We start from the raw sequence: 22,880 nt of genomic DNA, 5'->3' as shown, positions 1-22,880 counted from the left end.
TAAATTTCTGGGAAAAAAATGGGATTTTGGGAAATTTGGGAAGAGAGAATCCCAAAAATTCCCAAAAAATGAAAAAAACTGGGAAAAAATTGGGTGAAAAATGTGGGAATTTGGGAAATTTGGTGATTCTGAGGGAATCTGATGGGATTGAAATTCTTTCCCCAAATTTTATTGGGAATTTGGGAAAATTATTGGGAAAAAATGGGATTTTGGGGAATTTGGGAAGAGAGAATCTCAAAAATTCCCAAAAAACGAAAAAAAATCCTCAAAAATTTGGGTGCAAAATGTGGGAATTGTGGAAAATTTAGTGATTCTGAGGGAAGGTGATGGGATTGAAATTCTTTCCCCCAAATTTTATTGGGAATTTGAGAAAATTATTGGGGAAAAATGGGATTTTGGAAAATTTGGGAAGAGGGAATCTCAAAAATTCCCAAAAAATTTAAAAAAAAACAAAAAAATTGGGTGAAAAATGTGGGAATTGTGGAAAATTTGGGGGAGAATTCAGAAAAATTGCAGTGAAGGAGATGGGATTGAAATTTCTCCCTAAATTCTATTGGGAATTTGGGAAATTCCTGGGAAAAAAATGGGATTTTGGAAAATTTGGGATGAGGGAATCCCAAAAATTCCCAAAAAAATGAAAAAAAAAGTGAAAAATTTGGGTGAAAAATGTGGGAATTGTGGAAAATTTGGGGGAGAATTCAGAAAAATCGCAGTGAAGGTGATGGGATTGAAATATTTTCCTGATTTTTATGGGGAATTTTGGAAAATTCCTGGGGAAAAATGGGATTTTGGGGAATTTGGGAAGAGAGAATCCCAAAAATTCCCCAAAAAATGAAAGAAAAAAGTGAAAAAATTGGGTGAAAAAAGTGGGAATTATGGAAAATTTAGTGATTCTGAGGGAAGGTGATGGGAGTGAAATCTCTCCCCAAATTCTATTGGGAATTTTGGAAAATTATTGGGAAAAAATGGGATTTTGGGATATTTGGGAAGAAAGAATCTCAAAAATTCCCAAAAAACTAAAAAAAACCCAAAAAATTGGGTGAAAAAAGTGGGAATTCTGGAAAATTTGGTGGTGATTCTGAGGGAATTCAGAAAAATCAACAGGAATGTGATGAGATTAAAATTTCCAGGGAAAAAAATGGGATTTTGGGGAAATCGCCAAAATCCAACAAAATGCCCCAAAATTCAATGAAATTCCAACAAAAATCCACCAGAAACCCCTCAAATCCCCCCGAAAATTCCCCAAAAAATTCCCAAAAATTCCCAAAATTCCCCAAAATTTCCCAAATTCCCACCATTTCCATGTCCCAGGTGGATGAGGGCATTCTGGGGGTTTTGAGTCATTCACCAAAATCCAATTAAATCCCCAAAATTCCAATTAAATTCCCCAAAAATCCATCAAATCTCCCCAAAATTCCCCAAAAATGCCCAAAAATTCCAAAAAATTCCCAAAAATTCCCAAAATCCCCAAATTCCCACCATTTCCGTGTCCCAGGTGGATTAATGCATTCTGGGGGTTCTGAGCCATCGCCAAAACCAATGAAATTCACCCAAAAATCACCAAAAATCCCCCAAATTCCATCAGAAACTCCTCAAATCCCCCTGAAAATGCCCAAAAAAATTCCCAAAAATTCCCAAAATTCCCAAATTCCCACCATTTCCATGTCCCAGGTGGATTAAGGCATTCTGAGGGTTTTGGGTCATTCACCAAAATCCAAAAATTCAATGAAATTCACCCAAAATTCAACAAAATTCACCCCAAATTCCAACAAAAACCCTCCAAACTCTTCCCAAAAATCCCCAAAAAATCCCCAAAAATCCCAAATTCCCACCATTTCCATGTCCCAGGTGGATTAAGGCATCCCAAAAATCCAACAAAATGCCCCAAAATTCAATGAAATTCACCCAAAATTCAACAAAATTCCCACAAAATTCCAACAAAAACCCCCCAAACTCTTCCCAAAATTCCCCAAATTCCCACCATTTCCATGTCCCAGATGGATCAGGGCATTCTGGGGGTTCTGGGCCATTGCCAAAACCAATGAAACTCACCCAAAATTCACCCAAAAATCAACAAAAATCCCCCAAATTCCATCAGAAACCCCTCAAATCCCCCCCAAAATTCCCAAAAAAATTCCAAAAAATCCCAAAATTCCCAAATCCCCACCATTTCCATGTCCCAGGTGGATTAAGGCATTCTGGGGGTTCTGAGCCATCGCCGTCGCTCTGCCACTGCGAGTCCTGAGGGAAGTGACCTCCTGACCCACCGAGATGTCCAGGAAATGCAGCAAACCCAGCGAGCTCTGGGGGGAAAACATGGAAAAATGGGAAAAATGGGAAAAAACGGGGGAAAAATGGGGGAAAATGGGGAAAAAATGGGGAAAAAATGGGGAAAATAGGGTGAAAAACAGTGAAAAAATGGCAAAAAACGGTGAAAAAATGGAGAAAAACAGGGAAAAAATGGCGTGGTGAAAAAACAGTGAAAAAATGGGAGTGAAAAATGGTGGAAAATGGGGGAAAAATGGTGAAAAAATGGGGAAAATACAGTGAAAAATGGTGAAAAAATGGTGAAAAAACATGGGAAAATGGGAAAAATGGTGAAAAACGTGAAAACGTGGCGGCAAATGGTGAAAAAATGGCAAAATAACTGTGAAAAAATGGAGAAAAACAGTGGAAAATGGGGAGAAAGGGAAAAAAGGGTGGAAAATGGTGAAAAAAAGGCAAAAAAGGGTGAAAAAAATGGTGGGAAAGGGTGAAAAAAAATGGTGAAAAAATGGGGAGGAATGGTGAAAAAACACAGAGATGTTCAGGAACTGCAGCAAACCCAGTGAACTCTGGGGGAGAAATGGGGAGAAAACATGGGAAATGGGAAAAATGGGGAAAAATGGGGAAAAACAGTGAAGAAATTGGGAAAATGGAGAAAAAACGGGGAAAATAGGGTGAAAAACGGTGAAAAAATGGGGGAAAAGGGGGTAAAAATGGATGAGAAAAGGGTGGAATGGGGAGGCAAAAAAAGGGTGGAAAAATGGTGAAAAAATGGGGGAAAATGGGGAAAATGGGGGAAAAGTGGGGAAAAGTGGGGAAAAATGGGGAAAATACAGCAAAAAATGGTGAAAAATGGGGGAAAACAGGGGAAAAATGGGAAAAAAACACTGAGATGTTCAGGAACTGCAGCAAGCCCAGCTAGCTCTGGGAGGAAAACATGGGAAATGGGAAAAATGGGGTAAACCAGTGAAAAAACGGTGAAAAAATGGGGGAAAACGGGGGGAAAATGGTGAAAAATGGGGGAAAATAGGAAAAAAACATTGAGATGTTCAGGAACTGCAGCAAGCCCAGCTAGCTCTGGGGGGAAAACATGGAAAAATGGGAAAAAATGGGGAAAAACAGTGAAGAAATTGGGAAAATGGGGAAAAAAACAGGGAGAAACGGGGAAAAAACAGGGAAAAAACACCGAGATGTTCAGGAAGTGCAGCAAACCCAGCTCACTCTGGGGGGAAAAATGGGGAGAAAACATGGGAAAATGGGAAAAATGGGGAAAAACAGTGAAGAAATTGGGAAAATGGGGAAAAAACGGGGAAAAAATGGAGAAAAACGGTGGAAAAATGGAGAAAAACAGTGGAAAAATGGGGGAAAACAGTGGGAAAATGGCAAAAAAGTGGGAAATGGGAAAAAATGGGGAAAAATGGGGAAAAATGCTGGAAATATAGCAAAAAATGGTGAAAAAATGGTGAAAAAATGGTGAAAAAATGGTGAAAAAACACTGAGATGATCAGGAACTGCAGCAAACCCAGCAAGCTCTGGGGGGGGAGAAACAGGGAAAAATGGGAAAAATGGGGAAAATGGGGAAAAAATGGGGGAAAAATAGGGGAAAAAATAGGGAAAAAATGGATGAGAAAAGGGTGGAAAATGGGGAAAAAAGGCAAAAAAAGGGTGGAAAAATGGTGACAAAATGGGGGAAAATGGGGGAAAAGTGGGGAAAAATGGGGAAAATACAGCAAAAAATGGTGAAAAATGGGGGAAAACAGGGGAAAAATGGGAAAAAACACTGAGATGTTCAGGAACTGCAGCAAACCCAGCTAGCTCTGGGAGGAAAACATGGGAAATGGGAAAAATGGGGTAAACCAGTGAAAAAACGGTGAAAAAATGGGGGAAAACGGGGGGGAAATGGTGAAAAATGGGGGAAAATAGGAAAAAAACATTGAGATGTTCAGGAACTGCAGCAGCCCAGCGAGCTCTGGGGGGAAACATGGAAAAATGGGAAAAAATGGGGAAAAACAGTGAAGAAATTGGGAAAATGGGGAAAAAAACGGGGAAAAAACAGGGAAAAAACACCAAGATGTTCAGGAAGTGCAGCAAACCCAGCTCACTCTGGGGGGAAAAATGGGGAGAAAACATGGGAAAATGGGGAAAATGGGGGAAAACGGGGAAAAAATGGGGAAAAATGGGGAAAAAATGGAGAAAAACAGTGGAAAAATGGGGGAAAACAGTGGGAAAATGGCAAAAAAGTGGGAAATGGGGAAAAATGGTTAAAAATGCTGGAAATACAGCAAAAAATGGTGAAAAAATGGTGAAAAAATGGTGAAAAAATGGTGAAAAAATGGTGAAAAAATGGTGAAAAAATGGTGAAAAAACACTGAGATGATCAGGAACTGCAGCAAACCCAGCTAGCTCTGGGGGGAAAATGGGGAAAATGGTGGGAAATGGGAAAAATGGGGGAAAAACAGGGAAAAATGGGGGAAATGGGTGAAAAAATGGGGGAAATACAGTGAAAAATGGTGAAAAAATGGGGGAAAATAGGGCCAAAATGGTGAAAAAATGGGGAGAAAACCCTGAGATGTTCAGGAAGTGCAGCAAACCAGTGAGCTCTGGGGGAGAAACATGGAAAAATGGGAAAAATGGGGAAAAAGGGGAAAAAGGGGAAAAAGGGGGAAAAATGGAGGAAAAAGGGAGGAAAAAAGGGTAAAAATGGGTGAGAAAAGGGTGGAAAATGGGGAAAAAAGGCAAAAAAAGGGTGGGAAAATGGTGCCAAAATGGGGAAAATGGGGAAAAACAATGAAAAAACGGGGAAAATACAGCAAAAAATGGTGAAAAAATGGGGGGAAAATGGGGAGAAATGGTGAAAAAACACCGAGATGTTCAGGAACTGCAGCAAACCCAGATTGCTCTGGGGGAGAAAAACATGGAAAAATGGGAAAAATGGAGAAAAAAATGGGGAAAAATCGGGGGAAAATGGGGGAAAATGGGTGAGAAAAGGGTGGAAAATGGGGAAAAAAAGGCAAAAAAAGGGGTGGGAAAACGGTGACAAAATGGGAAAAATGGGGAAAATAGTGAAAAAATGATGAAAAAATGGTGAAAAAACACCGAGATGTCCAGGAAATGCAGCAAACCCAGCGAGCTCTGGGGGGAAAAATGGGGAAAAAAATGGGAAAATGGGAAAAAATGGGGAAAAATGGGGAAAAACAGTGAAGAAATTGGGAAAATGGAGAAAAAACGGGGAAAATAGGGTGAAAAACGGTGGAAAAATGGAGAAAAACAGTGGAAAAATGGGGGAAAACAGTGGGAAAATGGCAAAAAAGTGGGAAATGGGGAAAAATGGTTAAAAATGCTGGAAATACAGCAAAAAATGGTGAAAAAATGGTGAAAAAACACTGAGATGATCAGGAACTGCAGCAAACCCAGCGAGCTCTGGGGGAGAAAACATGGAAAAATGGGGAAAATGGAGAAAAAATGGGGAAAAACAGTGAAAAAACGGGGAAAAACGGTGAAAAAATGGGGAAAAATGGGGGAAAAATGGGGAAAAATGGGGAAAAATGGGGAAAAACCACTAAGATGTTCAGGAAGTGCAGCAAACCCAGCTAGCTCTGGGGGGAAAATGGGGAAAATGGTGGGAAATGGGAAAAATGGGGGAAAAACAGGGAAAAATGGGGGAAATGGGTGAAAAAATGGTGAAAAATCAGAGAAAAATGGTGAAAAAATGGGGGGAAAATGGGGTAAAATGGTGAAAAAATGGTGAAAAAACACAGAGATGTTCAGGAAGTGCAGCAAACCCAGTGAGCTCTGGGGGAAAAAAACATGGAAAAATGGGGAAAATGGAGAAAAAATGGGGAAAAACAGTGAAAAAACGGGGAAAAACGGTGAAAAAATGGGGAAAAATGGCGAAAAATGGGGAAAAATGGGTGAGAAAAGGGTGAAAAATGGTGGAAAAATGGTGAAAAAATGGGGAGAAATGGTGAAAAAACACTGAGATATCCAGGAACTGCAGCAGCCCAGCTAGCTCTGGGGGAGAAATGGGGAAAAAACAGGCAAAAAATGGGGAAAAACAATGAAAAAATGGGGAGAAAAATGGAGAGAAAAATGGGGAGAAAAATGGGTGAGAAAAGGGTGGAAAATGGTGGAAAAAAGACAAAAAAAATGGTGGAAAAATGGTGAAAAAATGGGGGGAAAATGGTGAAAATGGGAAAAAACACTGAGATGTTCAGGAACTGCAGCAAACCCAGCGAGCTCTGGGGGAGAGAAAATGGGGAAAAATTGGGAAAAATGGGGAAAAACAGTGAAAAAATTGGGAAAATGGGGAAAAAAACAGGGAAAAACGGGGAAAAAACAGGGAAAAAACACCAAGATGTTCAGGAAGTGCAGCAAACCCAGCTCACTCTGGGGGGAAAAATGGGGAGAAAACATGGGAAAATGGGAAAAATGGGGAAAAATGGGGAAAATAGGGTGAAAAACAGCGAAAAAATGGCAAAAAACTGTGAAAAAATGGAGAAAAACAGGGAAAAAATGGACAATAAGTGGTGAAAAAACAGAGAATAAACATGGGAAGTGGGAAAAATGGGGAAAATGGGGGAAAATAATGGGGAAAAATAATGGGGAAAATACAGTGAAAAATGGTGAAAAAATGGTGAAAAAACATCCAAGATGTCCAAGAACTGCAGCAGCCCAGCTAGCTCTGGGAGAGAAAACATGGAAAATGGGAAAAAATGGGAAAAATGGTGAAAAACAGTGAAAACGTGGCGGCAAATGGTGAAAAAATGGCAAAATAACTGTGAAAAAATGGAGAAAAACAGTGGAAAATGGGAGAGAAAAGGGAAAAAAAAGGGTGGAAAATGGTGGAAAAAAGGCAAAAAAGAGTGAAAAAAAATGGTGGGAAAGGGTGAAAAAAAATGGTGAAAAAATGGGGAGGAATGGTGAAAAAACACTGAGATGTTCAGGAACTGCAGCAAACCCAGTGAACTCTGGGGGAGAAATGGGGAGAAAACATGGGAAAATGGGAAAAAATGGGAAAAGTGGGGGAAAACAGTGAAAAAACAGGTAAAAAAAGGGAGAAAACGGGTGAAAAAACAGGGGAAAAAGAACAATTAAAGGGTGAAAAAATGAGGGAAAACCAGTGGGAAAATAGTAAAAAAAGAGTGGAAAATTACAAAAATTGTGACTACAAGTGGTGAAAAAATGGGAGAAAAATGGTGGGAAAACAGTGAAAAGCGGGCAAAAAACGGGAGGAATAAAGGGTGGAAAAAGGGTGGAAAATGGTGAAAAATGGTGAAAAAATGGTGAAAAAACACAGAGATGTCCAGGAACTGCAGCAGCCCAGCTAGCTCTGGGGGGAAAATGGGGAAAAATGGGGGAAAATGGGGAAAAAAAGGCCAAAAAAGGTGGAAAAATGGGGGAAAAATGGGGGAAAATGGGGAAAAATGGGGGGAAAATGGGGAAAAACACAGAGATGTTCCGGAACTGCAGCAGCCCAGCTAGCTCTGGGGGAGAAAAACATGGAAAAATGGGGAAAAACAGTGAAGAAATTGGAAAAAATGGGAAAAAATGGGGAAAATAGGGTGAGAAATGGTGAAAAAATGGTGAAAAAATGGAGAATAAATGGTGAAAAAATGGAGAATAAACATGGGAAGTAGGAAAAATGGGGGAAAATGGGGAAAAAATGGGGAAAAAAGGGGGAAAAATAATAATGGGGAAAAATAATAATGGGGAAAAATAATAATGGGGAAAAATGGGCCAAACCCATCCAAACATTGACACAAATCAGCGAAAAATCACCAAAAATTGGCAAAAATCAGCCAAAAAATCACCAAAAAATGGCCAAAAATGGCTCAAATTTTCCCGAATTTTTCCCGAATTTTTCCCAAATTTTCCCGAAATTTTGGGAATTTTGCAGGACTCACCACAGCAGCCAGCAGGAAGTGGTAGGGCAGGAATTCCATCCTGAGGATTCCCTGGAATCTCCTCACCACGTGGGTTGGCTAAAATCGGCCAAACTCACCCCAAAAATTGGCAAAAAATGGGCAAAAATCGGGCAAAAATCACCAAAAACGGCAAAAATCACCCCAAAAATTTGCAGAACTCACCCAAAATTCATTAAAATTGGCAAAAAATGGGGAAAACCCACTGAAAAAAGGGCAAAAATTGGCTAAAAATCACCAAAAATCGGCGAAAAATTAGCGAAAAATCACCAAAAAATGGGCAAAAATGGCTCAAATTTTCCCGAATTTTTCCCAAATTTGCCCAAATTTTGCAGGACTCACCACAGCAGCCAGCAGGAAGTGGTAGGGCAGGAATTCCATCCTGAGGATTCCCTGGAATCTCCTGACCACTTGGATTGGCTAAAATCGGCCAAACTCACCCCAAAAATTGGCAAAAAATCACCAAAAAGTGGCAAAAATCACCCCAAAAACTTGCAGAACTCATCCAAAATTCATCAAAATTGGTAAAAATTGGTAAAAAATAGGGAAAACCCACCGAAAAAATGGCAAAAATTGGCTAAAAATCACCAAAAATCGGCGAAAAATTAGCAAAAAATCACCAAAAAATAGCCAAAAATGGCTCAAATTTTCCCGAATTTTTCCCAAATTTTCCCAAAATTTTGGGAATTTCCCCAAACTCACCACAGCAGCCAGCAGGAAGTGGTAGGGCAGGAATTCCATCCTGAGGATCCCCTGGAATCTCCTCACCACGTGGGTTGGCTAAAGTCAGCCAAAGCCACCCCAAAAATTGGCAAAAAATGGGCAAAAATCAGCCAAAAATCACCAAAAACGGCAAAAATCACCCCAAAAATTTGCAGAACTCACCCAAAATTCATTAAAACTGGCAAAAAATGGGGAAAACCCACTGAAAAATGGTAAAAATTGGCTAAAAATTACAAAAAATTGGCGAAAAATCACCAAAAATCTGCGAAAAATCACCAAAAAATGGTGAAAAATTAGCGAAAAATCACCAAAAAATGGCCAAAAATGGCTCAAATTTTCCCGAATTTTCCCCAAAATTTCAGATTTTCATTCAGCACTCACCACAGCAGCCAGCAGGAAGTGGTAGGGCAGGAATTCCATCCTGAGGATCCCCTGGAATCTCCTGACCACGTGGATTGGCTAAAATCGGCCAAACTCACCCCAAAAATTGGCAAAAAATCACCAAAAAGTGGCAAAAATCACCCCAAAAACTTGCAGAACTCATCCAAAATTCATTAAAATTGGTAAAAATTGGTAAAAAATGGGGAAAACCCACCGAAAAAATGGCAAAAATTGGCTAAAAATCACCAAAAAATGGCGAAAAATCACCAAACTTTGGCGAAAAATCACCAAAAAATGGTGAAAAATCAGCCAAAAATCACTCAAATTTCCCCGAATTTTTCCCAAATTTTCCCAAAATTTTGGGAATTTTGCAGGACTCACCACAGCAGCCAGCAGGAAGTGGTAGGGCAGGAATTCCATCCTGAGGATCCCCTGGAATTTCCTCACCACGTGGATCTCCAGCCCCTGGCTGTCGTAGACGTGCAGCCAGCGGCGCTGAGCCACGGCCAGCAGAGACTCACTGTGCAGCCAGCTGGGGTTTGGGGGGAAAAATGGGATTTTGGGGAAAAAATGGGGTTTGGGGGGGGAAATATGGGGGTTTTATAGGGTTTGGGGGGAAAAAATGAAGAGTTTAGGGGAAAAATGGGGATTTTAGAAGGGAAAATGAAGATTTTTGGAGGAGGAATGAGGATTATAGGAGGAAAAATGAAGAGTTTAGGAGGAAAAATGGGGATTTTAGGGGGAAAATGAAAATTTTTAGGAGGAAAAATGAAGATTTTAGGGGAAAAATGAGATTTTAGGGGGAAAAATGGGGATTTGGGGGAAAAATGGGGATTTTAGAGGAGAAAAAGGGAATTTTGGGGAAATAATGGGGTTTTGGAAATAAATGGGGTTTGGGGAAAAAAAATGGGGTTTTAGGGGAAAATGGGGATTTTAGGGGAAAAATGGGGTTTTAGGAGGAAAATGAGATTTTTTAAAGTGAAAATGGAGATTTTAAAAGTGAAAATCGAGATTTTTAACAGTGGAAATGGAGATTTTAGGAGGGAAAATGGAGATTTTTAAAAGTGAAAATAGAGATTTTAGGAGAAGAAATGGGGATTTTAGGAGAAAAAAAGAGATTTTAGGGGGAAAAATGAAGATTTTTGGAGGAAAAATGAAGATATTGAGAGTGGAAATGGGGATTTTAGGAGGAAAAATGAGATTTTAGGGGGAGAAATGGGGATTTGGGGAGAGAAAAAAAAGAGAATTTTCAGACCAAAAATGGAGTAAATGCCTCCAGTCCATCCCAGTCCATCCCAGCTCCTCCCAGTCCATCCCAGTCCATCCCAGTCCCCTCCAATCCATTCCCAGTCTCTCCCAGTTCCCCCATAAACCCATCCCAGTCCCTCCCAGTAGTTTCCAGTCTATTACAACTTCACTCCCAGTCCTTCCCAGTCCATCCCAGTCCCTCCCAGTCCCTTCCAGTTCCCTCCCAGTGTTTCCCAGTCCTTCCCAGTCCATCCCAGTGCCCCCAGTGCTCATCCCAGTCCCTCCCAATCCATTCCCAGTCCCATCCCAGTCTCTCCCAGTTCACCCTAAACCCATCCCAGTTCCCTCCCAGTTCCCTCCCAGTCTATTCCCAGTCCCTCCCAGTTCATCCCATTCCCTTCCCAGTCCCTTCCCGTTCCCTCCCAGTTCCCTCATAACCCTCCCAGTCCATCCCAATATATTCCCAGTCCCTCCCAGTTCATCCCAGTGCCCCCAGTGCTCATTCCAGTCCTCCCCATTCCCTTCCCAGTCCCCCCAATCCATTCCCAGTTCCCTCCCAGTCCCTCCCATTCCCCTCCCATTCACCTCCAATCCTCTCCCAGTCCCTCCCAGCTCCCCCAAACTCTTCCCAGTTCCCTCCCAGTAGTTTCCAGTATGTTACCAGTTCACTCCCAGTCCATCCCAGTCCCTCCCAGTTCAATCCCAGTCCCTCCCAGTCCATCCCAGTTCCCCCTAAACTCCTCCCAGTTCCCTCCCAGTAGTTTCCAGTCCATTACCAGTTCACTCCCAGTCCCTCCCAGTCCATCCCATTCCCTTCCCAGTACCTCCCAGTTCCTCCCAGTCCATCGCAGTCCATTACCAGTCCCTCCCAGTTCCCATTCCCAGTCCCCTCCAGTCCATTCCCAGTCCTCTCCCAGTCCATCCCAGTCCTTCCGAAGCCCAACCCAGTCGCTCCCAGCCCCTCCCAGTCCCTCCCAGTCCACCCCAGTCCATCCCAGTCCCTCCAATCCATTCCCAGCCTCCTCCCAGTCCATCCCAGTTCCCTCCCAGTCCCTCCCAGTCCCCTCCCAGTCCCTCCCAGTCGCTCCCAGCTCACCGCAGGTCTCTGACTGGCTCCATGACGTTGAACTCACAGCTGAGGCGCCGAGAGCTCCAGTCCAGAGCGGCCACGTGACCGCGGGCCCCGCCCAGCAACAGGAACCTGGGAAATGGGGATACTGGGAGGGACTGGGATGGACTGGGATGGACTGGGAGGGACTGGGATGGACTGGGATGGAACTGGGATGGAACTGGGATGGACTGGGAGGGACTGGGATGGACTGGGAGGGACTGGGATGGACTGGGATGGACTGGGATGGACTGGGAGGGACTGGGATGGACTGGGATGGACTGGGATGGAACTGGGATGGACTGGGATTGAACTGGGAGGGACTGGGATTGAACTGGGAGGGACTGGGAGGGACTGGGATGGACTGGGAGGGACTGGGATGGACTGGGATTGAACTGGGATGGACTGGGAGGGATTGGGAGGGAACTGGGAGGGACTGGGATGGACTGGGAGGGACTGGGATGGACTGGAACGGACTGGGAATGGATTGGAACAAACTGGGAGACTGGCAACGACCAGTTTATACTGGTCCGTACTGGCCTGTACTGGTTTATATTGGTTTATCGCAATCCATACTGGTCCATACTGGTCAGTACCATCCCATACTGGTTTATACTGGTCTATACCATTCCATACTGGTTTATACTGGTCTGTACCATCCCATACTGGTCCAGACTGGTCAGTACCATCCCATACTGGTTTATACTGGTCTATCCCATTCCATACTGGTCCAGACTAGTCTATCCTGGTTCAGACTGGTCTATCCCAGTTTATACTGGTCTGTACTGGTTTATACTGGTCTATCGCAATCCATACTGGTCCATACTGATCTGTACCATCCCATACTGGTTTATACTGGTCTATACTGGTTCCTACTGGTTTATACTGGTCTATCCCAATCCAGACTGGTCCGTACTGGTCTGTACCATTCCATACTGGTTTATACTGGTTCCTACTGGTTTATACTGGTCCATACCATCCCATACTGGTTAATACTGGTCCATACTGGTTTATACTGCTCTATCCCATTCCATACTGGTCCATACTGGTTTATACTGGAGCTCACCTGCCATTCCTGGTGTAATCAACCCTGTAAGGCCCAAACTGCTCCAGGCGAAGATCAAAGTGCTAAAAACCCCAAAAAATTGGGAATTCTCACCCAAAATTCCCTTCTTTCCCCAAAATTCCCTTTTTTTCCCCAAAATAATTCCCTTCCTTTCCTTCCCCAAATCCCCTTCATTTCCCACAATTCCTTTTTTCCTCAAATTCCCTTTTTTTCACCCCAAATTCCCCATTTTTCCCCTTCCCAAAATTTCTTTTTATCCCCAAAAATTCCCTTTTTTTCTCTCCAAAATTCCCATTTTTTCCCAAAAATTCCCATTTTCTCCCCCAAAATTCCCATTTTTCCATCCCAAAAATCCCATTCTCCCCCAATCCCTTTTTTTCCCCAAAATCCCATTTTTTCCCCAAAATCCCCATTTTTTTTCCGCAAAATTCAGTTTTTTCCCCCCAAATTTTGATTTTTTTCCCAAAATCCCCTTTTTTCCCCAAATCTCCATTTTCCCCAAAATTCCCATTTTCCCCCCAAAATCCCATTTTTTTTCCCCAAAATCCCCATTTTCCCCCCCAAAATCCCCATTTTTTCCCAAAAATTTGGGGTTTTTTTTCCAAAATTCAAGGGATTTTTTTCCCCAAAATCCCCATTCTTCCTCCCAAATCCCATTTTTTCCCAAAATTCCCATTTTTTTCCCAAAAATCCCCATTTTTTCCCCCAAATCCTCACCTTGCTGGCGCTGGCAATATCCACAGAATCTGCAATTTCCCTCTGGGTGATTGTGCAGGGATCCTGCCCTGGGTCTGGCTCCAAAAACCTGGGAAAATTGGGAATTTGGGAAAATTTGGGATTTTTGGGGATAATTGAGGGATTTTTGGGGGGTTTCTCATGGATTTTTGGTGATAATTAAGGGATTTTTGGGGATAATCCATGGATTTTTTTGGAATTCTCATTGATTTTTGGGAGATTTGGAGGAATTTCTGGATAATTTATGGATTTTTGGGGATAATCCATGGATTTTTGGGGATAACTCGTGGATTTTTGGGGATAATTGAAAGATTTTCTGTCATAATTGAGGGATTTTTAGGGATAATTGAGGGATTTTTGGGGATAATTGAGGGATTTTGGGGGATAATTGAGGGATTTTATGGAGATTTTGGGATAATCCATGGACTTTTGGGGATAATTAAGAGATTTTTGGGGATATTTGAGGGATTTTTGGGGATAATTAAGGGATTTTTGGGAGATTTCTCATGGATTTTTGGGAGATTTTTGGGGTTGTTGCAGGGATCCTGCCCTGGGTCTGGCTCTAAAAACCTGGAAAAATGGGAATTTTGGGAAAATTTGGGAAAATTCAGGGATTTTTGGGGATCCTGGATGGATTTTTTGGGATAATTGAGGGATTTTTGGGGTTTCCTGATGGATTTTTGGGAGATCCTGGATGAATTTTGTGATTTTCCTCACAGATTTTAGGAAGTTCCTGACAGATTTTGGGATCCTGGATGGATTTTAGTGGATCTATGATAGATTTTTGGGATATTTCTGATAGATTTTTGGGTTTCCTCATGGATTTTAAGGGATTTATGGTGGATTTTTGGGATTTCCTGATGGATTTTTGGGGTTCTAGATAGATTTTGAGAAACTCCTCACAGATTTTTGGATGTTCCTCCCAGATTTTGGGAATTTCCTGCTGGATTTTGGGAATTTCCTGCTGGATTTTGGGAATTTCCTGCCAGATTTTTGGGAATTTCCTGCTGGATTTTGGATAGTTCATGATGGATTTTTGGGAATTTCCTGCTGGATTTTGGGAATTCCCAGCTGGATTTTGGGATTTCCCTCTGGATTTTAGGGTTTTTTGGGGTTTTTTGGGGGTTTTTTTGGGAATTCTCACCCGGGCTCCTCGGGCAGCAGAGGTTCCCATCTTGCTGCTTTTTCTGCTGCTGATTTTTCCTGATTTTCCAAGTTTTTCAGGTGCCAATGGAGCCGAGGGGCGACAGGGCGGGGCTGGGGGGAAAACATCCCAAAATTACCCCAAAATTCCATCTAAATTACCTCAAAATTCCACCCAAAATTACCCCAAAATTCCATCTAAATTACCTCAAAATTCCACCCAAAATTACCCCAAAATTCCATCTAAATTATCTCAAAATTCCACCCAAAATTCCATCTAAGTTATCCCAAAATTCCACCCAAAATTACCCCAAAATTCCATCTAAATTATCTCAAAATTCCCCCCAAATTTCTATAAAATCCACCCCAAAATTCCACCCGAATTCAACCCATAATTCACCCACAATTCCACCCCAATCTCCCAAAAATTCAACCCAAAATTCCACCCAAATTGAACCCTAACTTCCCCCAAAATTCCACTCAAATGCAATGCAAAATTCACCCTAAATTCCCCCAAAATTCCACCCAAATCCACCCCAAAACTCCACCCAAATTCAACCCAAAATTCAGCCTAAATTCTACCCAAAATCCCCCTAAAATTCCACTCAAAATTCCACCCAAATCCTCCAAAATTTGACCCAACTTCCCCAAATTCTCCCCACAATTCCACCCAAAATCCCCCTAAAATTCCACTCAAAATTCCCCCCAAATTCTCCCAAAATTCTCCCCAAAATTCCGCCCAGATCCCCAAACTCCCCTCATGAAACACCAAAATTCCTTCCAAGATCACTCAAATTTTCCCCAAATTCCCCTCAGGATCCCTCAAATCCCTTCCTGCACCCCAAATCCCCCAGAATCCCTTCCCTGTTCCCCTGATCCATTCCCCCATTCCTCTCATGAATCTCCCAAATTTTCCCCAATTCCCTCAAGAATCTCCCAAATTCCTTCCAATTCCCCTCAAATTCCCCCAAATTCCTCTCAAATCCCTTTCTGCACCTCCCAAATCCCTTCCAGAACCCTCAAATCCCCCCGGAATCCCCAAATTCCCTCCACTTCCCCTCAGGAATCCCCCAAATTCCCTCCAAGATCACTCAAATTCCCCCAAATTCCCCTTAAATCCCTTCCTGCATCTCCCAAATCCCTTCCAGAGCCCCAAATCCCCTCAGGATCCCCAAATTCCCCCCAATTCCCCTCACAAATCCCCAAATTGCTTCCAAAATCCCTCAGATTCCCCCAAATTCCCTCTCAAATCCCTTCCTACACGACCCAAATCCCTTCCGGAACCCCCAGTTCCCCTCAGGATCCCCAAATTCCCCCCAATTCCCCTCATGAATCCCCAAAATTCCCTCCAATATCCCTCAAATTCCACCCAATTCCCCTCACGAATCCTCCAAATTCCTTCCAATTCCCCTCAAATTCCCCTAAATTCCTCCCAAATCCCTTCCTGCACCCCCAATTCCCCTCAGGATCCCCAAATTCCTCCTAATTCCCCTCACGAATCCCCCAAATTCCTTCCAAGATCACTCAAATTCCCCCAAATTCCCCTTAAATCCTTTTCTGCACCCCCCAAATCTCTTCCGGAACCCCAAATCCCTTCAGGATCCCCAACTTCCACCCAATTCCCCTCACGAATCCCCGAAATTCCTTTCAAGATCACTCAAATACTCCCAAATTCCCCCTCAAATCCCTTCCTGTACCTCCCAAATCCCTTCCAGAACCCCATATTCACCCGTGATCCCCAAATTCCCCCCAATTCCCCTCACGAATCCTCCAAATTCCTTCCAATTCCCCACAAATTCCCCCAAATTCCTCTCAAATCCCTTCCTGCATCTCCCAAATCCCTTCCGGAACCCCCAATTCCCCTCAGGATCCCCAAATTCCTCCTAATTACCCTCACGAATCCCCCAAATTCCCTCAAATTCCCCCAAATTCCCCTCAGGATCCCTCAAATCCCTTCCAGAACCCCAAATCCCCCGGGAATCCCCAAATTTCCCTCAGATTCCCATCACGAATCTCCCAAATTCCCTCCAATATCCCTCAGATTCCCCCAAATTCCCCTCAGGATCCCTTTAATCCTTCCTACACCCCCCAAACCCCTTCCAGAACCCTCAAATCCCACCGGAATCCCCAAATTCCCCCCAATTCCCCTCACGAATCCTCCAAATTCCCTCCAATATCACTCAAATTCTCCCAAATTCCCCCTCAAATCCCTTCCTGCACCTCCCAAATCTCTTCCAGAACCCCAAATCTCCCCGTGATCCCCAAATTCACCTCAATTCCCCTCACGAATCCCCGAAATTCCCCGATTTTTACCGGTTTTTCCTCAGTTCCCCTCAGGAATCTCTTCACTCTGTGGCGCGGCAGCGGCGCTGGACCGGGAAAAGGGTCTGTCCTCTGCGGGAAAAGCGTAAATGAGGCCCGGAATGAGCCAGGAACCCCAAAAATCCCCTCAACTCCCTCCAAGATCACTCAAATTCCCACAGAAACCCCAAAGTTTGGGGAAAACTCCTCATCCCCTCACCCCCGACACGCCGCCCGCCATCGCGACCATGTGGGGAAGCCACGCCCAGTTCCGTGCGAGAAGCCAATCAGATTGAAGGGCGGGCAAATGGCGACCAACCAGAGAGAAGTGGGGTGAGGGTGCGGCGCCATCTTGGTAAAGGGCAAGGCGCGCATTTGGTAAAACGAGGCCGCCATGTTGGTTAAGGGCATCGCCATTTTGGTTATGGGCGACGCCATCTTGGATGAGGGCGGAGGGAGCGGAAACTGCTTCGCCGCCATTTTTGATAAGGGCGGAAAAACTAGACGCGGCCGCCGCCATCTTTGCTGAGGGCAAATCCGGGTATGGAGCATTTTCCCTTTTTTTCCTCCCAAATTTTTGGCCGCCCCTCCCCCCGGGTGGGGTTTTAGGAAGTTTCAATTTCTCCTTTTTCCAAGAGGGGATTCTCCTTCCCCTCAAAAAACAAATTTTCCTCCAAAATTACTTTTATTCTCCAAACATTAGTATTTATTGCAAAAAAAAAAAAAAAAATCTTGGCGCCAAACCCCACTTTTATTCCTCAAAATCCCATTCCAGTCCCCAGAAAACCGCTCCAGGAAGTGAGAGTGTGGAAGATCTGGTCGAATTTCAAGGTGTAATTTCTGGAACCCACTTCATGTAGAATTTTGATTTCCTTCCCAATTTCTTCCAAACCTTTTTTAATTTTCGATGCCCAGTTATCACATCCATCTAGACGCTTTGCTCCTCTGCCAGGCTCAATCCAGCTCAGCGCCTGCAGAGCTGCCCTGTGCTGGGTGAGCTCCGTGCATCGCTTTGGTTTCCCCCAAAAAGCCAAAATCTCCCCAAACCCCTTGGGCTGAGCGGAGGAACGGACAGCGTTTGGGCAGAAAACTCCCAAATCGTTGTTCCCCAGGCTGGGAAGGACAAACGGAACCCAACTGATTTGGGAGCTCCAGCAGCTCCTCTCTGCCGGCCCAGCTGAAGGCCTCGCTGGCTGCTGGAGGCTGCACGGGCAGACTGGGAGCACTGGGATCACTGGGAAGAGGCTCTGGCTCGGCTGAAGCCCCCGGGGCAGGGGCAGCAGGGCAAGGGACAGGACTGCAGGTGCTGAGGGGACATGGGGGACAGTGTGGACTTGATTAGCTTTTATTTAAAAATAAAATAATACAGTAAATAAGAACAACAGCAACATTGGCACCATAAATACTGATGGAGGTCACACAAGACCATGGTAGAAAGTTCTGAGTTGGAAGGGACAGCAAGGATGCAGTCCAGCCCTTCAGCGAATGGCCCAGGTGGGGTTAAATCCACACCTTGGCATTATTAGTACTTCACACCGAGGAAAGTCACTCTCATATGAAGCACCTCTTTATAGTCTGTAAGCAAAGCAGTAGATCAATGTAAATGTGCAAGATTAGTGTAGAAATACAGTGTTAGGAGAATGTGTTTCAAATATCTTCTCACACACTTATATCCATAGGTATAGAAAAGAGCTCTAGAGAAATATGTAGTGCAAGAGAAACAGGAACCCTAAAATGGCTCCAGAGATAGAAAGCAACCCCCAGCCCACAAACTCAGAGCTTTCACATCATTTCTTCCTCCTGCAGGTTCATCTCCTGCAGAACAAGCACTGAGGTGACAGTGAGGATCAGTGCAAGGCAGACACTGTGGCTGAGGAAGGAAATCCCTTTGCTAGGGAGGAAGAAATGAACCTTTGACTGCCCAGTATGGAGAAGATCTTTCTTCTATCCTCTGTCACAGGTGAGACTGGGCTCTGCTGCAGATATACTGCATGTCACTTGAGCAGGGCTGTCTTCTGAGACAATTCTCAGCCAGGAACGCACAGTCTGCATTGCCCAGCACAGGAACCCTGCAGGGAGGAGCAGAGACAGTGCTGGAACCTCAGGGGGACACCTTGTGCCCCTGTGCCCCCCAGGCCCTGCCTGTGCCCCCAGCACTCACAAGGAGCTGAAGTTGCTGCCATCCACCCACTGCAGCTGCTGGTTCTGTCTGTGCAGCCCGAGCCAGTAATCGTTGTTCTTGCTGAAATGGAACAGGAACTCCTGGCAAGGAGAGAGGAGCAGATAATGGGAGCTGCATCCCTGGCCCAGGAGCTCCCCAGGCTCCCCTCAGCCACCCCAAACCCCTCACTCACCATTTCCTTGTCATTGAGCACAGCCAGGGAGGCCCCGAGCTCAGAGCAGCGAGCCTTAGCCTCATCCCAGGAGAGACGATCCGTTGAGAGGAAGTAGCAGATCCCGTTGTACCCAACCCAGCCATGGGGACAGGCCAGCAGCAGAGGAGTGTCAGATGTAACCGGAGCGTCAGTTTGTCTTCTCCCTGCAGAGCGAACAGAGGGTCTGAGGATTCTCCCCTCACGGAGCAGCCCGAGCTCCCATTGGCTGATTTTCCCGCTCTAATTCCCCCACCCCCAGCGATTGGCTGATTCAGCCGTCACTCCTCGTTCTCCCGCGCGCTGATTGGTCAGGGCGGGGCTGAGGGACGATCCCGGCCGTGAGGGAGCAGTGAGCCCGCAGTGCCCCGAGGGGTTGGGCTGAGGCTGCTGCTCCTCCTTACCTGACACAGCAGCCAAGGACACCGCCAGAGCCACAGCCAGGAGCAGGAGCAGAGTCAGCACAGCCAGGGTGAGCACGGGATGGGATCTGATCCACTCAACAGGAGCTGGAAAGAGCCGCAGGCCGTGAGCATGGAGCTGTCCTGAGCAGGCCCAGCCCTCACATCCCCACCCAACACCAGGGAGCACAGCAGGGACCCTCAGCCCGTGTGCCACTCACTGAGCTGGCAGCACGAACAGGGACAAGGGACACAGGTGTGGGGACAGCCAGGGCAGCAGAACTGCCCAGGGCCAGGGCTGTCAGTCCAGCAGAGCACCAGGCCTCTTGTAGAGCCCTGGACACAGCCACACCCTGCCAGCCCTGTGCTCCTGGGCTCACACTGCCCATTGTCCCCTCCCTAGAGGCCACAGCGCTGGCCCTGCACTCACCCAGATATCTTCTGAGGCTCTTTCTGTGTGTGACTCCCATTGCTGATCCATCCTGGGCACCCAGGGCATCCTCGGGAATCTCAACAACAGCGGCGTTATACATGATGAGAGGTCCCGGCTGGTGCTGGCTCTGGAAGGCGCTACCAGCTCAGCCCTGCCCTGTCTCTGCTCCCCGGCAGCACCTGGGGACACAAACACAGTGTCAGAGAGCTCCGGGCCCAGCTCGGCCCTGCAGCCCCAACCTCTCTGGCTGTGCAGCTCCGGGCTGGGACAGGCAGGGACAGTTAGGGACAGGCAGGGACAGCGCCCGGGAGCTGCCGAGTGCGGGAACAGGGCAGCTGCGGATCGGGCTCAGCCTGCTGGGGGGTCAAGGAAAGAACCAGCAGCCCTGAGGGGCTCAGCATTGTCCCCTGCATGCCCTGCGGTGAGGGTTGCAGCTCAGGGACTGCGAGCGCTGCAGAGCCCGGTTGCTTTTGTTTCTTTTGACAGGAGGCAGAGCCTGGCAGGGAGTGCGGAAATGACAATGCGGAGGGCGGGGCGGACATGGTTAGCGTGCGGATATGGCTGCAGGCCAGCAATCAATATGGCGGGAGCCCTGGCGGCCCGCCAAATACCCCAAACTGCTCTCTTTTCTCCTCCACATCGCTTGGCTTGGCAGAGACACTCAAGTTCCTTCCATCCCCTGCCAGCCCCAGGCACGGACATGTCCCGCTGCACCAGGGGCGCCCAGCCCGGTGCCGCACGGCCGGGAACAGTCCCGGGAACGGGAGTGTGCTGTGCTGTGCTGTGCTGTGTTGTTCTGTCCTGTTCTGCGCTCTTCTGTGCTGCGCTTTTCTGTTCTGTGCTCCCCACAGCACCCGGGACGAGCCAGCGCTGCTCCGGCAGCAGCGGCAAGGAGACCGCGGGCAGCCGCTCCCTCAGCGGCCTCAGGCCAGCGGCAACACGGCGCCACAGCCAGGGAGGGAGGGAGGGAGACGGGAGAAGGAAGCCGCCACAGCCCCCCTGCCGCCCCCTGCATCCCCTCCATCCGCCCGCAGCGAGCCCCGAGCCCCGGCACAAGGCAGCGCGGCTCCCACCTGCGCTGGGACAGCCTCTCCGAGCTCCGCCGCCTCCCCGCCGCTCTCACTACTACCTCCCCGGGGCTCCGCTCCGATCATGGTCGCCTCCCCAGGCTCCGCTCCGCTCCGCTCGCTGGCGGGTGCCACACTCGAGCTGAACGGCGCACGCTGCAGCCTTTAAACTACGGAGAACGAAGAACGGCGCAGTGCGAGAAAGGGTCGGGAGAGGTGGATTTCCTTGCTCAGTTTTGCCATCAATTGTGAGTCACCTTTACACCTTTGGTTTAACACCTGGGGATTGTCACAAACATCCATCGTGAGTCACCTTTACACCTGCGGGTTAACACCTGTGGATTGTCACAAACATCCATAAATCAGGTTAAATGTCCTCACTTATGTTACTCCTCTTGAAATCTTAAATTCAGGTATAAATCAGCTTCAGTGCTGTGGAACTGTTTGATTCAGGCATAAATTAGGTTAAATTCAGGTATAAATCAGCTTAAATGCCGTTAGGCGTTACTGCTCTTGAATCGTTAAATTCAGGTATAACTCACGTTCAGTTCAGGTATAAATGAGGTGAAATTCGAATATAAATCAGGTGAAATGCTGTTAGCTGTGACTCCTCTTGAATTGCTAAACTCTGTTATAAATGAAGTTAAATTCAGGTATGAATCCGGTTAAATGCTGTTAAATGTCACTCCTCTATTAAATTGTAAATTCAGACACAAAGATGGAATAAACGGGATTTTAGGAATTAAAATGCAGGATTTTTGGGAAAAGGGCAAGATTTTTGAGGATGGAATGGGATTTTGAGGATTAAAATGGTTTAGAAGTGGAAGGTTTTTTGCAAAATAAAATTTCATTTTTGAGGGGTGAAGTGGAATTTTGGAAATAAAATGGGATGTGGGAAATAAAGTGAATTTTTAGGGTTTTGAAGTGGATTTTTTAGGGAATGGAAGGGGATTTGAGGAAAAATAGTGGGATTTTGGGAATAAAAGTGGGAGTTTTGGGGAATAATAGGTTTTGGGAAATAAAGAGGATATTATTGGGAATGGAGTTTTGGGGAATAAAAGCAGAATTTGGGACATAGAAGCGGATTTTTGAGGCACAGAAGTGGATTTTTTTGCGAAGGAAAATGGATTTGGGGGGAATAAAGATGAATGTTTTGGGAATAAAGTGGAAATTTGGGGGAATGATATTTGGGGATGAAACGGATTTCTAGGGGTTTAAAGTGGGGTTTTTTTGGGGAATGAGAGCGAGGTTTCTTTCATGGAAGGGGATTTTGGGAAATACAAGTGGGTTTTTGGTGGGATAGAATGGTTTTCGGAGGGAATCAAATGGATGTTTTTTGGGAATGAAGAGGGATCTCTCCTCTCCTCTCCCCTCCCCTGCAGTTCTCCACCGGCAGCCGCAGAATTCGGGAAGCAGCAAAATGGGGACTTTTGGGGCCACCAAGGGAAGCCTGGAAAATGTCCTCTCTGAGCTGCGGGAATTCCTCTGCCCCTCACAGCCGCCAGGGAACAACCCCGAGGCTTCTCTGCTCCTCAAGCTTCCCCAAAATCTCCTGGCAGAACCGGATTGGAGCCCCAGGAGCAGCTTAGGGTGTGCTGGGGAGAGAACGGGAATGGAGAAAATGATGGAAGAAATGGGAATGGAGAAAATGATGGAACAAACGGGAATGGAGAAAATGATGGAACAAATGGGAATGGAGAAAATGATGGAACAAAC

General features: G+C 45.7%; 3 protein-coding genes across 6 annotated transcripts in view; all 3 read right to left on the bottom strand.

The window, feature by feature from the left end:
- The window catches only part of LOC146421525 (WD repeat-containing protein 46-like), a 19,298-nt gene extending 2,110 nt beyond the window's left edge, over positions 1–17,188 (bottom strand). Inside the window, exons 1-8 of the mRNA XM_085047133.1 lie at positions 17,112–17,188; positions 16,904–16,984; positions 14,592–14,704; positions 13,430–13,517; positions 12,713–12,774; positions 11,635–11,739; positions 9,672–9,822; positions 2,168–2,303 (exon numbers count right to left, since the gene is read on the bottom strand). Of these exons, the coding sequence (XP_084903259.1) occupies positions 2,168–2,303; positions 9,672–9,822; positions 11,635–11,739; positions 12,713–12,774; positions 13,430–13,517; positions 14,592–14,704; positions 16,904–16,984; positions 17,112–17,141 (766 nt within the window). The 5' untranslated portion in view covers positions 17,142–17,188. The remainder of the gene's footprint in view (positions 1–2,167; positions 2,304–9,671; positions 9,823–11,634; positions 11,740–12,712; positions 12,775–13,429; positions 13,518–14,591; positions 14,705–16,903; positions 16,985–17,111) is intronic.
- LOC146421512 (C-type lectin domain family 2 member B-like) overlaps positions 1–22,880 on the bottom strand; it is a 186,571-nt gene that overhangs the window by 8,902 nt on the left and 154,789 nt on the right. For 3 of the 4 annotated variants that reach the window (XM_085047352.1, XM_085047351.1, XM_085047350.1), the window contains exons 3-4: positions 19,668–19,772; positions 19,246–19,430 (exon numbers count right to left, since the gene is read on the bottom strand). In XM_085047352.1, the coding sequence (XP_084903478.1) occupies positions 19,246–19,430; positions 19,668–19,772 (290 nt within the window). Of the gene's footprint in view, positions 1–19,245; positions 19,431–19,667; positions 19,773–20,094; positions 20,277–21,170; positions 21,220–22,880 lie in introns of those variants that run through there. The other variant, XM_085047353.1, reaches the window with a different exon arrangement.
- LOC146421522 (uncharacterized) overlaps positions 18,517–22,880 on the bottom strand; it is a 30,926-nt gene continuing 26,562 nt past the window's right edge. Inside the window, exon 5 of the mRNA XM_085047368.1 lies at positions 18,517–19,029. The gene's annotated coding sequence lies outside the window, so the exon portion shown is untranslated. The remainder of the gene's footprint in view (positions 19,030–22,880) is intronic.

Source organism: Lichenostomus cassidix, unplaced genomic scaffold (assembly GCF_008360975.1).
Source record: "Lichenostomus cassidix isolate B80296 unplaced genomic scaffold, HeHo_3.0 HiC_scaffold_33, whole genome shotgun sequence".
NCBI classification, from domain to species: Eukaryota; Metazoa; Chordata; class Aves; order Passeriformes; family Meliphagidae; genus Lichenostomus; species Lichenostomus cassidix.
The sequence above is the reverse complement of the archived record's forward strand: the minus strand, read 5'-3'. Positions and strand labels throughout refer to the sequence as shown.